We start from the raw sequence: 15,487 nt of genomic DNA, 5'->3' as shown, positions 1-15,487 counted from the left end.
GGAAAAGAAAACCAGTGCTCACAATTACGTATAAATTATTTTATTACATAGCAACAACTGTAATATCTACGTTACGTTATAAGATATTCCGTATTGAAAAGTACGGTGAGATATTCTTTGAGTAACTTTTCCAAAAGTTATTATTTTCGTATTGAAGTACGCGATGTAAAACTTGTCAATTAAATAAAATTAAATTTGTCGAGTTATGACTTACATTTTGTTACGCAGCAATGCATTAAAGGATACAAATTGTTTAAATCACACGAGAAATCATTACTAATGCATGTCACGAAATAAATACTAAATGTCCGTTAAAAAAAAAGAAAGAGTTCTTTTTTTTACTCGACGATTACTGATATTTATATTATGACTCGACAAATTGCAACGCAACGTAGACGCCCTGTAGAAATGAAAAAGGTACTATTTAAAAATAATGAAAAATATTGAAAAATATTAGAGTATTCATATCTTAATGCAGTATCGCGTTTTAATAAGAGATACAAATGACTTTCGGTTGACTTAGCGCGATTCGACTTGTTTTATAATTATGTAGCGGCGCGACAAAAAGAGGAAAGTTATACGTGTTCATTACGCCGATAAAGGAAAGCAAGTTCTGCCGACATCTGGTGCACCGGACCGTCGCACCACGCCTTGCATCAGAATGTCTGGAGAGTGAACGCGGAATCGCGATACACTGCGTGCACGCGTGTCGCGCCTCGATAAAATGCGTATCGAAAACAAGGGGAATGAAAACTCGATCGTCAGGTATCGACGAGTCATCACGCGTGACAATTGCGTGTTACTTTCTTTCTTAACAATATAACTTTTTTTTTCTGTAAATATCGTTACGTTGCAAGAGGTATGCACGTTCTATACGTGCATTTGCGGTAATTAATTGTGGTCGCGGAATATTAAATTTAATATAATAATTTACAAATTTAATTTTTTTTTTATGGGTTATGTGTAGAATACATTTTTATTTTTATTTCTTTAATTTTATTGTACATGTACAACCTAATCCCGACTTAATATAATCTTTTAATGATTCTATTGTATTTGCGGAGATTTAGAAGTAGCTGTGTCAATGTTTTCTCCCGTGGAATTGATGCTTTCGATACACATGTGTTTGATTGAGCGGTACACGCTGATCTAGACGAGAATCGACTTGATCGCGGATTATATTGTGAAAGGTGGACTTGGGCGGTGGTCCGTGGCACTCTCCACGTATCAGGTATGCGCGACATGTAAGCCCCATGCGTGGAGATTAGGATCCTAAACCAGAAGCTGAAACGTGATGCCAGTACAAGTCAACTGTTCCTGTTATGTCCGTTTATTCATAGTTATAATTATAAAAAATCGAGATAAAAGCTGAAGCGACGTCGTGCTTTATTGAAAATATTACATCTTTCGTAATACAAAGTTAGGATTTATTTTCGTGTCTTAACTTATAATATGTCGGTTCTAAAAAAATTATTTTTTTTTTTTTTTATGAATTTAAATGTGATACCAGATTATTATTCGAATGAATATGATTAGTGATTATGCAGAGAGCGAGGCCTGTCGAAGATAGAGAATTCAAAAGAACGTGGAGGTAAGATCCGGATCTGATCCACCGCAATGCACGTGAATTTTTATTGTACGCGCATTCGGAAAGGCCGAGTGCGAAGGTAGCATGTCATGTCTTTAGATGTTACACAACGATAAAATTCTTGGGCGTGCCCCGATGTAGCCCGATGGCGTTCTTCGTGCGCCGGGGGGGGAAAAAAATGTTAATTGCGTTTTTAACGCAACGTTTTTTTACATTTTAACGTCTGCAGTCGCGGGAATTTAGAAATCCTTATTTTATCGGTGCACGTATTGATACACATAACTTGAATTTATTAATAAATCGATCAGGATTAAATCATTCAGTTGTATATCGATGCATTCTACGCATATTACTTCGCGTAATTGCGAAATAAAATTAGTAGAGATAGGGAAAGATGTGCAAGTAGAAATTGAGAACAAGTAAATCGTAGAAGAGCCACTGCTAAGTTTTTAGTTAAAGAGGTAGAGACCGGAAGAGGAAAACATTGGAGAACCAGAGGTAGAAGACACTGTGTCTCATTCGGAACTCGCGTTAGCAACGGTCTAAAATATGTATCAGGATTATATCTAAACTAATCATAGTGTCTACATATGCAGTTTATCCTTAAATGACCACTAACTCAGTGCGTTGTCGAAAATATTCCGACGGCGACACTAATTTAACTTTTTACGTGCGATAATTTAATGAGTACTCGGAACGCAGCGATCGCAGAATATCTATAAATAACATATGTACACGTGCAACATGTACGATTGCACGACTTTCTCCCTCTTTCTTTATCGTTAGTAATTAACCGTGTAAGATGCCAATCCGGCATTGACGTCGATGCTGGTCGCGGAATGTCCTTGAGGGACGGCTGCAATTGCGGGCGAAGGATATGCGGACTGCAGCTGTTGACCTCGATACTGCGGTTTGTACTGCGATCGATATTTTGGTCGATATTCCGGCTGGAACCGCGGACTTACCGTCGTCGGCTCGTAATCGGCGGGCGCGTTGTATCTAAAAAGCCAAAAAAGAAATTGGGTCAGCCGATATTTCCTTTCCCATTCCCGCCGAAGCTCGGAGGTACGACCGATTTCCCGGCAAGTTGAGCAAGTCACGATCTCTGTACTTTCAGTGATTCACTTGACATTTAGCCCGCTCGTTATCGCTCCGCGTTTCTCCGCGATGGGCCGATCTTCGCGTGTGTTTTAATTCAAATGATTCGATCGAGTAAAATCGTAAGCTCTAATACAGAGAGCGCATAGAAATATTGATTCTCAATTGTCATACTTTTAGTAGAAATAATTAATCCTTGCTGCGACTCATTGTCACTTAACTCTTAAGTTTCTTGTGTATCAGATTTTTGAAGTATCTCAGATGATTTAAAAAATTGCGACTCACTTCAGTTGATTGTAAGCAGCCGGTGCAACTGATTGCGGCACGTTGTACGATATCAGTTGCTGTTTATATTGCGGTGGCACATCGTAACGTTCTCCATTGGTGAAGCGCGGATCGGTATGGTAGATCGACGGATCTTCGCGATATTGCCCATCGTCTTCGGGTTCGTTCGCGTTGCCGTTGATGCTGTTGCCGGTCAAGGTTGGCGGGGGCACGTTTATCCCAGGACCAACCGGCTCGAAGCCGCGCTTAGACGCTCCGTACTCGATCTCCCGCACATTCCCGGAGTCGTCCACGAACCCGTACTTACCGTAAACTTCGCCGGTTGGGTATTTGGACTCGATCTTGTACGAGCCATCCGCCGCCTCGAAACCGTAACTGTAGCTACCATCTTCGTTGTGCCTGTTGAAAATCGACGAGTTCATATTTCGGGGATCCTAGCCGTATGTGCACGCCGCCGGAATTTTGTCAGAATTGAGAAAGTGAAGTTAAAGCCCGGAGGAAAAGTCGTAAAAAGTAATGTTATTTTAACAAAATAACTTTCACATCGAAAAGAAATTCAGAGGTATTCGTTACGTTGCCGTTTGCATTCGTTTACGTAATGCCGATCTAGCACTTACTTGTTAATCTGTTTTAAGATAGGCACCGGTGTAGTCACAGGATACGGTTGATCGTACTGAGCGACCGCAAGGCCGAGGCAAAACAAGAGAAACAGCACCTGGTGACACGCATTTGCGTAAAAACGAATTGGTATTCGGAACACTTTCCAATGGCCTACGCGCATTCGAGGAAAGTCGGTGTCGAGATCGCGCGAAGACGTGCCATTACAATTTTCTGCTAATTTTTTTTTTCAATAAATAACCACGTAAAATTTAAAATTTGTCGATACACGCTTCTTTACAGAAATATTCTTTACAGAATATACATCGCTTTTAATGATAATCAATCGATAATAATCAAATAGCAACAATTTAATCGCTGATCATTGAAATTAGTTAACATTCTAAAACCCTTTATTATACACACATTGTAATTCTTTTACCCGTGGACAGATTAAAAAAGAAATTCGTAGCAATAACGTAACACGCACCTTTTTATACAATTTTCTACAAGACTCGTATGCGTCAAGTCTTTCACTGAAATTAACATAATCTCATAAAGTCAATTTTATTCACGGAATTAAAAAAAAAGAAAATGGAAAGAAGAAAAAAACAAATTTCACTCTTACATATTCCAATTTATCTCGCCATCCCACTATTAATTAGCACACAATTAGCATCGCTTACAGGTATGCGCACAATTATCGGAATTAAGTTTCCCTTCGCGGACTAATTGCCGCGGTGTCCAGCACTTGTTGCGTACGAATGAATGAAACGGGTTTTAGGAGAAAGAGGAGTAGCGCTACTCACGAGAAGACGCATGTCTGGTTGGTGATGAGGCAGAAGTGATTGTGTTATAGGATCGCGCTATACGCCGAGCGAGTCTACTTATATAGGTCCCCTTCGGGAGCGGCGGGGCCCGCCCATGGGCCCGACCTCCGCCTCAACCTCAGCACGCGAGCTTACCTTACAAAGAGATTGAAAATTTCTATTGCATCTCCCGGGCTCTTCCGATTTTCATTGACGACAAAACTGCACGTAACTATCGAGCGCGATGCGTGGCGTAAGTACAAATTGGCACCGACAAATGAGGCGATGATTATTGAACGTTTATAAATAAGCGCGGTGAGTTTATCGTAGGTTTAAATTACTGCACGCGATGATTCAGAGTTACGTCCGTAGTCTTTTCAAACTTTCCAATATGTTAATACGTACACGTAATAAATCAAGTAAACGAGTTTTTCTCTGTTTCCTGTCTTAATATTATCATCAGTTAGTTTTTATGTAAATTAACGTAAAAAAAAAAAAAAAAAAAAAGAAGCGAATCACACTTGTTTATTCTTCTCTATAACGATGCTCCTTCGCCAGACGTGATTATGTTTTTGAAATAATAACTCTGTTATTTTTTAACCTGAAGAAATTCAGCGAAAAAGAAAATTACGCGTTACTCGGGCGAGATGCATATTGCAATCGATGACAAGTAATTTCTCGACGTTGTTTAAATGACTGGCAGACATGCAAGCGCAACACGACGCCCGACATGAGCCCTTGACCACTCAAAACGCCCTTGATTTTCAGACGTAATTTCGCAGCGCGAGTGGAGACCCTCTTGTATTTTCATCTCAAGGATGTCTGCATCCGCGAGATACGTTTCTTGCTGTGGACTTAAACCGCGCGGATTTCAGCGATCCCGACGTTAAATGCTCGAGCGGCACGAACTGACATTTTAATTACCAATCATTAAACTCCAAAAATTTCTTTCTTAAAGATCGTTCGGTTCCGCGATGTTAAATATTCTCCATTAAAATATATTTGCACACATGCGTGTTTATTCGCAAACGAACTCGACTACTTCGACGAACCGAGTCCTATATACCTATTTTTCACTCCGTAATGCCCGCGGTAACCTAATGATTTTGACGTATACTTGCACAAGCTACGAGCATCGATTATATAATTATACGAATCGTCAGGTTAACCCAGAACTTTTCCGATCATACGAGAGAACATCTTGACATTTAGCTCGGCAGCACAACAAGGGTGATGCGGAATATCGCAACGTAATAAAATCTACTGCTTTTACCACCTTGCAGCGTGGTTTTCGCCGCCGTGAGAAACGTACGGTGCGAACATAATAGCGCCGATCGTACTAATTCACCGCTAATTATCTTTCACCCGCAGCGATTTGGAATAAAGCTCTGAAATAAATTCAACCCGGTGCGAAATCTCGTAAAAATGCTTTCGCTTGTCTTCGAAAAATATTTTTTATTTAACGCGGTCAAAATGTTTTATATTTTTTTTTGCATGCATATTGTCGCTCGGTATATTGGTTTGGCGCGACCGGTTTCTGCGCGAAATTACTCGATTTATAAATAAACGAGCGAGTAAGTGGACGTTATTGAGAAAAATGGTTTCTGCGACTCTGAAGACGGACAGATTGTCGCGCGAAAATATTGCGATTGCATTGTTCTCGGGGAAACGTGGCGGGTGAAAGTATGTAAGGACGGTGATCCGGAATTTACATTCAGGCAATGACAAACAAAGCGACCGGTATTCCTTTGCAATTGAGTGACAGCCGTAACTGGAGAGTTTATTACCCGTCTCATTGATCGCATGTCACACTCGTTATATCTTTGTGCAATGTTGTTGCGTGTGTCGTAAGGTATAATTCTTACGTGACAGCTCTCGCCGCGTGAATGACCACGTCGATGAAGACAATGAACATCCGCTTTCCGCGAAAAACCTTGCGAATCGATGCGGCAACTCCAAGACGGAAAGCGAATTTTAATTTCACCGAGTTTTTCGCTCGTAACGCGGATTGCGTACAATTATTTTCTAATGAATAATGAATATTACGTAAGTGTGTACGTTTAGATTTGTATTATTCTCACGTACCAAATAGAACTTCTAGCTTGAAATCTATTTCTTCGAAGTATTTATACTGCAAACGTGGCGGGAAAAAAAATAATGCGTTAATTTTTTAATTTTATTTTACAAAGCAATTCTCTAAATTGATTAATTATAGTATTTCAGAATTATAAGATTAATAAAAGAAAAAGCGTTAGGCATGAAGTAAATAAAAAAATAAATAGTACGCGACTTAATAAGGTTATGAAAAATAAATATTAAATTATCAATGGATCTTGATACCGTAGATAATTTTACGTTATCACAGTACGCGATTGCGAATATTTTTCGTGCCTTGGTCGATGAAAGTGCACGAGGTTCACCATCGGCCCGTAAGGTATCGACACTGCAACGTCAAAGTGACTGCAAAACTGACGCCGTGCCTTCGACTTTCATCCCGACTTCGCCGCGAAAGGTAATCAGCAAACAGGCGTTCAATTTACCTCGCAAATAATTTTTTTTTTAAATTAAAAATTAACACATTTAAATCTCAAAAAGTGAAAAACCATTCCTCGCCAAATTTGCAATGCACGATATATTTCTACGATTTAAAAATAAATATGCCAGTCTTTATTTCTGTAATAAACGTACGTATATTCCTACATGCTCGCCGCCCTCGTAAAGTAAACAGATAGTAACGATAAAAATTACACGTGCTTGCACATTAATATTCCCATATTTCTCGTTGGTTTACGGATTCTGATTACCCGGTCGTTCTGAAACCCCCGTTTACTTTTCACGCAATGTGCGCTCAGCTCCCGAGTATGATATACGAAATTGAAGCGTCACATAAAACAGATTAAGCTGATATACAATGCAGAGGTAATCATCATCCTTTCTCCCTGTATCTCTCCTATATGTATATTCTTTTTATTGTACGGTTACGTGTACTTCATGATACGCCTGTTACTATAGATATCGTCGCGATGCACGACAGCCGTCGTCGTTTTAAAAACTTAAACGAGCGTGCACTTTGAGAACATTTACTGCGAAGAGGGAAGAAAGGAGGAAGCGTTGATCAGACGAAAAAGAAAAAAAAAAAAACTTTTTTAACAATGAAGACTCCCATTTAGGCGCTCTTGCTGCCCTTCTGCTCGCGAATTATCGGCACGAAGCAAAAACCACCTGTTAAACCACGCTACCTTGTTTCCTCGCATTCGTGATTCGTTATCCACCGCTCTCTTGTCCTCTTCGTTCTCGTATTTTGCGCTTCGCGTTGCAATATTTTACGTTCGGTTAACGCAATTTATAATATCGGCGGGGAGACACATAAACCGCGATAATAAGCTGCCGTCGATTTTTTTTCGAGATGTTATCGCGGTGCAAATATACCGCGATTATTGCGAGTGATTGCATTACATTATGTACATACCTTACATTTTCAAATTGGCAACTGGTTGATAACGAAAAGTTTCAGCCGCCGCTGACGTAGACTCGCAAAACGTATATCCTCACGTTAAAGTCTGAGTTTAGTAACTCGGATAAAAATCTTTGGGCATGATTTTTATAGATTATTGCAACTTCGAATATATTCCGTCGTTAAATAAGAAAGAACGTGAGCACGGGCGCAAACGATAATATATATCTGGAACGAGATGATAATTTAATGACTGAGATTAAGCACGGGAAGGAGTACGAGGGGTTCCGCGTTAGGTACATGCGAGATGCATTTTTACTGGAGTTGTATCGTTCGTTGAATATACGTAAAACTTTAGGTACGAGCAAAATGCATATTTTTATTAATTACTTAAGGTATTATATTTTTATTATTTCCTTAACGACATAAAGAAAGTATTTGAGCTTCATCGAAATTATGATAAACTTTAAATCAATTTGATCGGTTACCGTAAATTGCAAAGCAATTCTATCGCTGAAACGATGACGTCTCGTGCTTTTGATTTAAGAAGAATAGTGCCACATGCAATCGGAGATTTATAATTTCTAGGGATTAATATTTTTTTTTTTTTCTTTTTCGTGATGTTAAAGAACGCGGCCATAAGGACCGCGCAGTGCAAATTACAGCCGGCTTGCAGCCGGGAAACTCGATGTAATTTCCCGACGATAACGATTAGACGTGCGAAACACAGGGGGTAAATTAATTACGGAACAGGCTAAAACGATAGTTTGTTTTTATTTTTCTAATTCTTGTCCTGTCTTTCTGTACAGATTGGATGCAGCTAACTGATCGGGCCAGCTAGCAGAACCAAATTTCCAGGATGCTGAACTGCGCGCAAGAAAGTAAAACTTAACGGTGAGTACAAGATATTACAAAGTCGCTGCTGGAAAATGGCGATGGCTTGCACACAGCGTTATACAATATTTTTATAGTAGAGATTATCTAGGATTCATGCCTTAGACGAAAGTAAATTCTTATAGATACCTTCTGCGATATATTGTAATGCTTTAGAATGTACATATGGAACAGTAAAGTAGAATATAACTGAGACATTTATAGTCTACGAACGTGAGCAATACGCGATAAATATTCGCACGCAGGCCGCCGAAAAACTAACGTCGCTGCTTTTAATCCAATTACGTTACCGTTTTCCGTTGATCGGCAAAGTCGAGGTTTATCTTCCCGTAATCTCTCGTCGAAGAAGCAAAGACGATTTCGGCGCATTCCGAATAATACGTCTCTCGTGAGTCTCCAGAGCGATACTCGCGCTTAGGGTGTGAGCGTGCTCGCTCGATATTGCGTGGCGAGAGGAACTATCTCAAAAGACTGAGGTAATGTGAAAGAACAAACTAGTCGTAAATCGCTAAACAATACAATCGACGCTACAGAAAAGATACGAGCTTGCCCGCTGATTGAGATACTTCCTTTGTCAGCCTTAGGTCTAGGGAACTTACGTACCTAGGATACGCGCGGAGACGCTGCCGCGACAAGTCGGGTCGGGTCCATCGCAGCCGCGGGGCCCCGTCGGCTCGTTTGATCGGCTTTCTTTCGAAACGGAGGGCCCTGGCAGTTGCAATTTTATTTCGTCTACCTCGTCATCGCAGAAGCGTGACCGCGATAAGAGTACGCGAGGGGGATTCTCAGTCAATGATTTGAGAAGCCGTTGACGTTAGAACATTCGAACGCAATCCATTTATTGATCGACACTCAATAAAATATTTAATAAAATCTACGTACGTAATATTAATTTTTTTTAATACTTTTGTTAAATGTCTAAAAATGCTAAACGTAGTAAAATTTTATTGCATCGCATGCACATTAATTTACTTTTTATTTAAAAGAAAAAATAATAATAAAGGATAGTATTGAATGTTCTATCATTAACTGCGATATAAAAGTAATTTGTTAAATCCCCCTTCGGTTAAATTAATCTGTGATGAAATCGAATCTTTTAACAGTATGTGACACTTTGTGGAACATTTCCCCTCAACGTGTAAGAAATGACGTATTTTCGTGTCACGCGAGATCGTATCATATCGGTCGATCGAGGATCTCTGACGTTCACTATTCTAAAAAAAATTGATCGAACGATCACGGAACGCGCGGGAAAATATCGTGATCATTTTTGTGACACGCGCGTGTTAAAATACGCATTCAGCCAAACTCCAACAGCCTAAGTATCTGGAATCCCGTGCCTTCGTGATTTAATATTTTCTTACCGGAGATCAAAGATCAGAGATCAGGGATCGAGGATCTGTCGCGGACACATTCTCGATAAATGCACAAAGGTGGGTACGGATTATCATTATGTAAAATCGTTGTATAAAGTATTCAGTTACGATGATGCGTATCGATACACGCGCAAAGAAATCATTGTCAATCATATTTGAAAATCAGTTTCGAGTTGTGCCGATGTCGCACAGAAATCCGACATCTCTTCGACGCTTTTTTTTATCGGGCGATTCTCATTTATTTTATAATTACGACGAAACGGTGATTATAAATTTACTACAATATCATGCTCACAGAGAAGGATAAAAAAAAACAACCGCATTGATTGTTATATAAAACTTGCGGAGAAATTATTAACTTCCCAGCGTCAGTGTTACGATAAAATTATTAAAACGTCCGACGTGCGTGTCGCGTACACGAGCGCCAGCTCCCTACGAGATATATTTTTTAGCGGTCCGCAAGTAGCCGGGTTATTATTTCCAAAGTTCTTACAAATAGCTTGTAAGAAAAACGTTCGACAACCACTTCGATCGGTTGCCACAATCGTCAAAGGCCATCGAGCAGCACTGCGCACAAAAGTTCGTACTTTCGCCACCCAAAGAGTAACTTTCATCTGTCAGCGTTTCGCAATGACTGAGTATCGAGATTCGACTTTCGTGCGTTGGTCCTGGTGGACCTATCGAGTCTCGGGTCGGCGTGCGCGCCGTCTTTGTCGAAAAGGGTTTCTTCCTTAGATCCTAAATCGTTGTCTTAAAATTAATTGTTGAGGCAGTTGAGTTGGCAAGAGCAAAAGAATCAGTCGTGTTCATCTCGTTGACGACGTCGCCGAAGCCATCTCGAAGAGATCCGCGGTCCGCCGATTTCGCTGTCGACGTCGCGGGATCGAGTCTTCTTGAAGAAAGAAACAATGGCTGTGATCCATCAATAGCTGACGTTAAATAAAAAGTTTCATTAATCAGAGTCACTTCGAACAACGGAGACGGACCGTGCAAAATCTTTGCCCGTCGTCTGTCGGCGAATTATGAATTATTTTTGATTTCTAAGGCGAGCATAGATAGTTAATGATAAAAATTAGTTTAGCGACGGTAGTGTGACTTTCCCCGATGCCTCGCGACGATTCGTCCTCCTTCCTTTCACTTCATTTTTTTTTTATCACGACGCTCACAATGCGAGGAACTTCATCAGGGCGTCGTAAATGAGCTGGGGATTGATGGTACCGTCAGCGGTGTATCTAACGCCGCGTAACGAGCCATCATCGTGACTGACGACGCCGTACTCGCCTACGATAAAGCCATCCGGCGTTCTCTCCTCGACTCTGTACTTCCTGTAATTTCTGCCTTCCACTACGTAGCCAACCTTGTGGCCGTCTTCGATCTCGGATGCACCCGGAGTTTCCTCGGTGACGACCAGCTGCGGCCCGTGGACGTTGCCGTTGCTGCCGACGCTGACCGACTCGTCGATCTCGTAGTTCTGCTCGTCGGGTTCGCCGTTTTCTCGCCGGCGATCCACCGGCTGACCCTCGGAGTCGTACACCTTGCTGGGCTCGCCGTACACCTTCGCCGGCTGCGAGTAGATCTTGGCCGGTTCGGCGTAGACTTTAGCCGGCTCCGAGTAAATTTTCGACGGCTCCGAATAGATTTTCTCCGGCTCGCCGTAGACTTTGGCGGGCTCGCTGTATATCTTCGCGGGTTCGCTGTAAACTTTGGCTGGCTCGCCGTAGACCTTAGCCGGCTCGCTATACACTTTAGCTGGCTCCCCGTACACCCGCTCGGATTCACCGTACACCTTCGCGGGCTCTCCGTACACCTTGACCGGCTCGTTATAAACCCGCGGCGGCTTGTACACGATCTTCGACGACTGGCTGTACACCTTCGGGCCCGATCGATTATAGAACGGCGCGTCGTAATGACGTCCCATTTTGCGACCTTGAAGCCGATCCGCCGATATCTCCGGCAGCTCCTCGTTCAATTCGCGCCGCTCCGAATTTTCTACTGGCAGCTCGTAATTATCCTCCGTTGGCAGAGTGATCGCATCGACGTCGATAATCCGCGCCTCGTCAGCCTCCTCGTCCTGGTGACTTTTCGTGGAAACCTGCTGAATTCGCGGCGTCATAGTCACGCGGCCGCGCCAACTCGTGCTCGGCAAGTCTTCGTCAACGGAGAACTCGCTCCTATTCGACTCCGAGACGATGTTGCTGAGCTCCTCAGTAACAAATCGTCCCACCGGCGGTGGCGTGTTCGTCACGGTAGTCGTCGTAGTCGCGGTCGTTGAAATTGTCGTCGTAGGCGACGACGGCGTCGCCAATCTGCTACCGCTCCTCGTCGTGCTCTTACTCGACTCCCTGGCGACTTCTTTGCTTGCCGCGAATTCCGGATTCGGCGGTCGCGTAACCACCGCGGCGCCGGCACCGTCGTAATGCTCGACGCGTACTTTGTACGGCGTGGCCTCGACCGTGGACGTGACGCTGACACCAATTACTTTCTGCCGGCTGACACCCTTGCCGCCGGTGACGGGTCCGTTGGTCCCGTTCGACCTCGAAGTCGTGCGATCTTGGTAAGCCAACGTCGGCACGCTGGTCATCGTCGCCGTTACCGCGCTCGAGGGAGTCAAACGTGTCGACCCTATTCCGCCGGGAGTGCTCAGGTCATCGATCAGCGACGCTAAATTTTGCTGTCGGTTCTCCAACGTTTTTTGATTAATGGGGTAGAAGCGCACGACTTCCTCGCGGCCGCTCGTCTGCGGCCTCGACACCGAGATCGGTCGGCCGCCGCTTGGATTTTGGGATATTCGGTAAATCGACGCCTCGTGCTGGTGCGACTCGGCGGTCGCGCTATCACCCGCCGTTGCAGACGCCGGCGCCGACGCCGACGCCGACGCTTGGTGGCCACGTCGAAATCCTCGGCGTCGCGGCGACGGGGTCGCCATAGCGCCGTTTATAAAGACCGAGAGAAATTCGGTACCAGCGAGGATGTCGTTCTTCTTCGCTGGAGCGCCGCGCACTTCCTCCCAGACTAGTGCCGCCTGAAGCAGTACCTAAAAAACCACATAATCGTTTAATGTTACTTTACTAACTTCTTTACTAAGTGTGCATCATTAAAATATTTTATACTAACTTATAAATTTTTTTATGATTTCAGATTATTTTTTTTGGGCCTCGTCGAACACGAGCTTTCTAACAACGACAATTTGGAAACTGGAAAATGACGAGCCGAGCTTGGAACAGCCAAAACATAAACGGGCTCGCTTGGGTTTTTAAATTGTGGGGGAGGACGCATCGAGCTCGACGAGCGCGTCAAAACAAACATAGACGAGCTCGGCGTTGAGCTCGACGCTTCCGAGAACTCCGAGCGAGAAGGACAGCCGTTCAGTTGAAGATCGAACCTACAGGGGAGTGCAGTAAGGAGTGAGGCATGAGAGACGATGGTTAGTAATCGCCCCTTTAGTTTTTTCGCTCGTAGTCGAAAGGTTGACAGTCGCGGATCAGCGTTGCGGATCTTTTCCGAGAATTTACGCGGACTCGGTCTCCCATCTTTGCTAGACAAGGAGCGACCAATCGACGATCGAGTTGCATCGGCTGTCTCACTCGCTCACGCGGTAGTCTCCTTCTATCTAAGTGCCGAAATTTCTAACGGGCAGTCTAGTTGCGGAGTCTCGGGCGTGTGGACGTGTCGGTAATCGCTCCGCAATTACGCGTATTTTCGGTCGCGGTTAGGATAATCCCGCGTACAAAGTAGTGTCGACGTCGTCGAGTCGGGAACGGGCAATCATATTTTGCACGTCTGAGCTATTTCACTTGTCGCTTTGTGCTTTATTCCGTGCCGCGAAAAAGTGCTTTGGGACAAGGTTACGTGGCGACTTCAGCGCACACAGCGCATACGGAGCGTCCGTGAATTACTCTTAGCGTCGGGCATTTTCGACGACCGGCTTCCATCACAATTTTTTTCGGCAGGTTCCGGCGATTCATATTATCGGAGTGTGACACCCGCACCTCGCCTGTCTTCTTCGTCGCGGCCGTGGTTCTCATCCCATTTCGACAAGTGACTTTTGAGGAGCTTCGAGAAGGTCAAGTGCGCGGGGAACATATCGTATCGCGGCGCGTCTCATTCGTCGCGTAGTAAAATCTCTCGGTGTTGTTAATTCCGCCGACGAGGATCGATAGAAGAACCAAGGATAACCTCGTCTTACATCGCGGCCAGTTATCTTGCGACGAGATCAAGGACGATTGGGGTGAAGCGGAAGTAAGCAACGCTAGGAAAATCAGAAGTATAAAACAGACAATCGTTAGTGATAGTGACTCAAAAAAATAAAACAAAAAAAACAGAACAGTGTGATATGATGTCAAGTGATTTAAAGTGCTACAAAACGTCAAGATGATCGAGAATACTGCCACGAAAGACAGGAAGGAAGGAGGGAAGGAAGGAAGGAAGGAAGGAAGGATGACTGGAAAATAACTCACCCTAACCTAACCGAAAGCTACAAATGTAAGTACAAATCCCTCAATTGTAATTATCACAAATAAATCATAATAATTAATTAATGTCCCCAAATGTAATAAACGCGCGCGAATCGAGATCTATTAATTAACTAAAATTTGTATTAAAAATTCAATTACCACGCATGAAAGATAATTATGAAGAACGTTTCTCATTTAAATTAAGTCCTAGAACAAGTAAAAAATAAAGTAAAAAAATATTGCTGAAATGAGTTTAATGACTATAATATCGAAGTAAAGAATCCGAATGGAACAATTACGGGGTATATCATTTTAATCGCGCGTGTCTCGCATTGTCATTAAACGCACGCGGAACCTCCGGACAAGCTCGCGAATGTCTTGCTCCTTTCGCTTCGCCTTCCTCAAAGAAGACGAACAAAATGCGAACGACTATGCGATCGTGTCGGTTTGACGTCGAATCCACGCCGAGAAACGATAAACTGCTTTTATGCGTCCCGCACGACGTTTTGCACGAAGGACGCAGGCAGGTGTGCATCCGTGCGATTTATAAATTGCCCCGACGCGATCGCTCGTAAAGTCCTCCAACGATAGCCGCTCGTTCGATGAAAATCTCGCGCACTTTTACAACGGCGAGGAATTATTTTCGCTCGAGGCCCGCCGTCGACGCATTTCCCTTAAACGTCGAATTTCAACATTCTTTACGCACAGCCGCGCAACAACAAAGGACGGCGTTTCCAGAGATTTATAAAAATTACAAAAAGTAAAAAAAAGGAAATAAATTAATTAAATAAATATCTGTCTCGTCACACCAAGCCCGAATTCGACGTTTAAACGTGAATGCGTTATCATATCTGTCTTTTGTAAGTTATTTTATTAACGGCGCTGCTTCGACAATTATTTCGCAGCAATTTACCGGGCATTTGCAGGACTTT

General features: G+C 43.1%; 3 protein-coding genes across 7 annotated transcripts in view; 1 reads left to right on the top strand and 2 right to left on the bottom strand.

Moving 5' to 3' along the window:
- Nucleotides 1–15,487, top strand: part of LOC139102038 (cuticular protein 19) — a 171,177-nt gene that overhangs the window by 77,357 nt on the left and 78,333 nt on the right. For 3 of the 4 annotated variants that reach the window (XR_011545654.1, XM_070655664.1, XM_070655663.1), the window contains 3 exons: nucleotides 8,641–8,725; nucleotides 13,240–13,525; nucleotides 14,052–14,583. The gene's annotated coding sequence lies outside the window, so the exon portion shown is untranslated. Of the gene's footprint in view, nucleotides 1–8,068; nucleotides 8,726–13,239; nucleotides 13,526–14,051; nucleotides 14,584–15,487 lie in introns of those variants that run through there. The other variant, XM_070655665.1, reaches the window with a different exon arrangement.
- Nucleotides 1,365–4,830, bottom strand: Cpr27 (cuticular protein 27). 2 transcript variants are annotated; one of them, XM_070655206.1, is made up of 4 exons: nucleotides 4,378–4,830; nucleotides 3,589–3,686; nucleotides 2,972–3,370; nucleotides 1,365–2,587 (listed from the first exon to the last, which is right to left on the bottom strand). In XM_070655206.1, the coding sequence occupies exons 1-4, from the start codon at nucleotides 4,387–4,389 to the stop codon at nucleotides 2,371–2,373; spliced, it is 726 nt and encodes a 241-aa protein (XP_070511307.1). In that variant the 5' UTR covers nucleotides 4,390–4,830; the 3' UTR covers nucleotides 1,365–2,370. The 2 variants fall into 2 exon arrangements, with proteins under 2 accessions (XP_070511307.1, XP_070511306.1); XM_070655205.1 differs by lacking the exon at nucleotides 4,378–4,830 and having other exon boundaries at nucleotides 3,589–4,369.
- On the bottom strand, nucleotides 8,598–14,126 carry LOC139102195 (uncharacterized). The gene is made up of 2 exons (XM_070655929.1): nucleotides 13,998–14,126; nucleotides 8,598–13,135 (listed from the first exon to the last, which is right to left on the bottom strand). The coding sequence occupies exons 1-2, from the start codon at nucleotides 14,124–14,126 to the stop codon at nucleotides 11,264–11,266; spliced, it is 2,001 nt and encodes a 666-aa protein (XP_070512030.1). The 3' UTR covers nucleotides 8,598–11,263.

The sequence above is a fragment of the Cardiocondyla obscurior genome, linkage group LG04 (assembly GCF_019399895.1).
Source record: "Cardiocondyla obscurior isolate alpha-2009 linkage group LG04, Cobs3.1, whole genome shotgun sequence".
Classification (NCBI taxonomy): Eukaryota; Metazoa; Arthropoda; class Insecta; order Hymenoptera; family Formicidae; genus Cardiocondyla; species Cardiocondyla obscurior.
This window is presented reverse-complemented; position numbering and strand designations above follow the sequence as displayed.